This window comes from Oryx dammah, unplaced genomic scaffold (genome assembly GCF_014754425.2).
Source record: "Oryx dammah isolate SB20612 unplaced genomic scaffold, SCBI_Odam_1.1 HiC_scaffold_26, whole genome shotgun sequence".
Lineage (NCBI taxonomy): Eukaryota > Metazoa > Chordata > Mammalia > Artiodactyla > Bovidae > Oryx > Oryx dammah.
In genome coordinates this window covers 89,713,224-89,715,943 of record NW_024070210.1, presented here as the reverse complement: position 1 = coordinate 89,715,943, position 2,720 = coordinate 89,713,224, and the positions used below count along the sequence as shown (strand labels likewise).

Below are 2,720 nucleotides of genomic sequence, written 5' to 3'. Positions count from 1 at the left end.
AGGAATGAACTTCTGGTTTCAGAGTGGATGCCACACAGGAATGAAATGTATAGCGTGGGTAATATAGTCAATAATCATGTACTATCTTTGCATGATAACATACAGTACTTAAAGTGATCAGTTTGAAACATAGAGAAATATCAAATCACTATGTTGTATAATAGGAACTAACATAGTATTGTAGGTCAGTTATACTTCAGACACACACACACAAATGAACTCATAGGAAACAGAGATCAGATTCGTGGTTGGAGGTGGGGTTGGGGAGGTGGAGAATGGAGGGGAGAATTGGATGAAGGTGGTCAAAAGGTACAAACTTGCACTTATAAAGTAAGTAAGTACTAGGGATAAAATGTACCTCATGATAAAATATAATTGACACTGCTGTATGTTACACAGGAGGGCTTCCAGGTGGCTCCCTGGTAAAGAATCTGCCTGCCAGTGCAGGAGATACAGGTTCAATTCCTGGGTCAGGAAGATCCCCTGGAGGAGGAAATGGCAAGCCACTCCAGTACTCTTACCGGAGAAATCCTATGGACAGATCAGCCTGGCGGGCTATAGTCCATGGGGTCACAAAATAGTCAAATACAACTTGGAGACTGAACAACATGTTACATAGGAAGGTTCTTAAGAGAGTAAATCTTCAGTTGTCAATCACAAGAAAAAAATTTTCTCTAGGTCTTCAATTCTGCATCTATATAAGATGATGGATGTTTCACTAAACTTACCCTGGTGATCATTTCTTGACGTATGCAGGTCCAACCATGCTGTACACCTTCAATTTATATAGTCTGCTAAGTCGATTCAGTCGTGTCCGACTCTGTGCGACCCCAGAGACGGCAGCCCACCAGGCTCCCCCGTCCCTGGGATTCTCCAGGCAAGAACACTGGAGTGGGTTGCCATTTCCTTCTCCAATGCATGAAAGTGAAAAGTGAAAGTGAAGTCGCTCAGTCGTGTCTGACTCTTAGTGACCCCATGGACTGCAGCCTACCAGGCTCCTCCATCCATGGGATTTTCCAGGCAAGAGTACTGGAGTGGGTAGCTGTTCCCTTCTCCAGGGTATCTTCCCAACCCAGTGATTGAACCCAGGTCTCCTGCATTGCAGGCAGATTCCTTACCAGCTGAGCCACCAGGGAAGCCCAAGAATACTGGAGTGGGTAGCCTATCCCTTCTCCAGTGGATCTTCCTGACCCAGGAATCGAACCAGGGTCTCCTACATTGTACGTGGATTCTTGACCAGCTACAATACCAGGGAAGCCATTTACATAAGCATTTAAAAATATAAAGTGACACTATGAAGCAGTGTGACAGGTTTCCTCTGTCACTTTTAAACTGGATTAGAAGGCAGTCCCCAGAATTCCAGTAATTGCTGTGGAAATATTACCATTTTAATTTACAACCAGGATAAACTGCATTCAGCTAGAAGCCAAAGGATCTAAGTTCTAGCTGCCAGCTTGCACCAAGTGATCCTGAATACTCTCAACTTCTGAAGTCAGAAGCCTCATCACAAAATGAAAGGGGCTGAATCAGGTCATCCTAAATATCCTTTCCAGTTCTGTACTCTGTAATTCTGTGAAAACAGAGTAACATGTCCCGAGCTGTTTGGGATCAGGGATTTGAGAACCTAAGTTCCATGTCCAGTACTTTTAATCTTCATACTTCTTTTTTGAGTCCTGTTCTTATTAAATATATTTACACATTCTCTGTATTAAAGTGTATTTTAACAGTCTCTCCATCATTAGCAATAAAAAAAGTTTCTCAAGGACATACTTTTCGTTTCTTGCTTTTATTTCTTTTCAACTTGCTTTTTCAATTTCTCCAAGATCTCTTCCAGAAGTGTGGAGGCCAAAAGCTTCACCAATTTTTCACGAGATTTACCACCCTTATCCAAAACCACATCACTCTTCCTGAGTTCTAAGACTTTGGAAAGATAGCGACACAGCTCCGCGTTAGCCTCTCCCTCCGTCGGAGGCGCTGCAGTGGCCACACTCACAGCCTCGGTTGTCACGTCTGCAACAGCATTTTGTTTGGAACCAGGTTTGGCATGGATGGCTATGCTGACACCACCTTTAGGATCAACTGTCACAGGACCTAAGGGAGGGAGTGGTCTCTCTGGCTCCTTGCTCTGGTTTCCACCCTTGTTCATTATATAGTCTGGGTGTGTGCTAAGTCGCTTCAGTCGTGTCTGACTCTGTGCGACCCTGTGGATTGTAGCCCATCAAGCTCTTCTGTCCATGGAACTCTCCAGGCAAGAATACTGGAGTGGGCTGCCATGCCCTTCTCCAGGGGATCTTCCCGACCCAGGGATTGAGCCCACATCTCTTAAGTCTCTTGCGTTGGCAGGCAGGTTCTTTACCACTAGGACCTGGGAAGCCCAAACTTATATAGTGCTGTATGTCAATTATATCTCAATTAGACTAGAGGAAAACAAGAAAACACTATAGTTACTGTGCTATACGTACACCCCCATGACTTGTGTTTTAACTGGAAGTTGGCTCGGTGGTAGAGAATCCACCTGCCAATGCAGGAGACACAGGTTCAATCTCTGGGCTGGGAGGATGCATCAGAAAAGGAAATGGCAACCCACTGCAGCATTCTTGCTTGCAGAGCTGCCTGCCGGGTTTGCTCAGACAAGGGACCGGGAACACCTGCTGCTGCCCAGCTGAGAAGCCAGACAAGGCAGAAACTTGGGCAGTTTTGAGAACCCCCAGACAGCTGGC

The 2,720-nt window shown here is 45.3% G+C and overlaps 1 protein-coding gene across 1 annotated transcript; it reads right to left on the bottom strand.

Moving 5' to 3' along the window:
- Nucleotides 1–1,366: 1,366 nt before the first annotated feature.
- Nucleotides 1,367–2,146, bottom strand: LOC120853750 (UPF0235 protein C15orf40 homolog). Its single transcript, XM_040227662.1, has one exon. The coding sequence runs from the start codon at nucleotides 2,144–2,146 to the stop codon at nucleotides 1,787–1,789; it is 360 nt and encodes a 119-aa protein (XP_040083596.1). The 3' UTR covers nucleotides 1,367–1,786.
- Nucleotides 2,147–2,720: the final 574 nt, after the last annotated feature.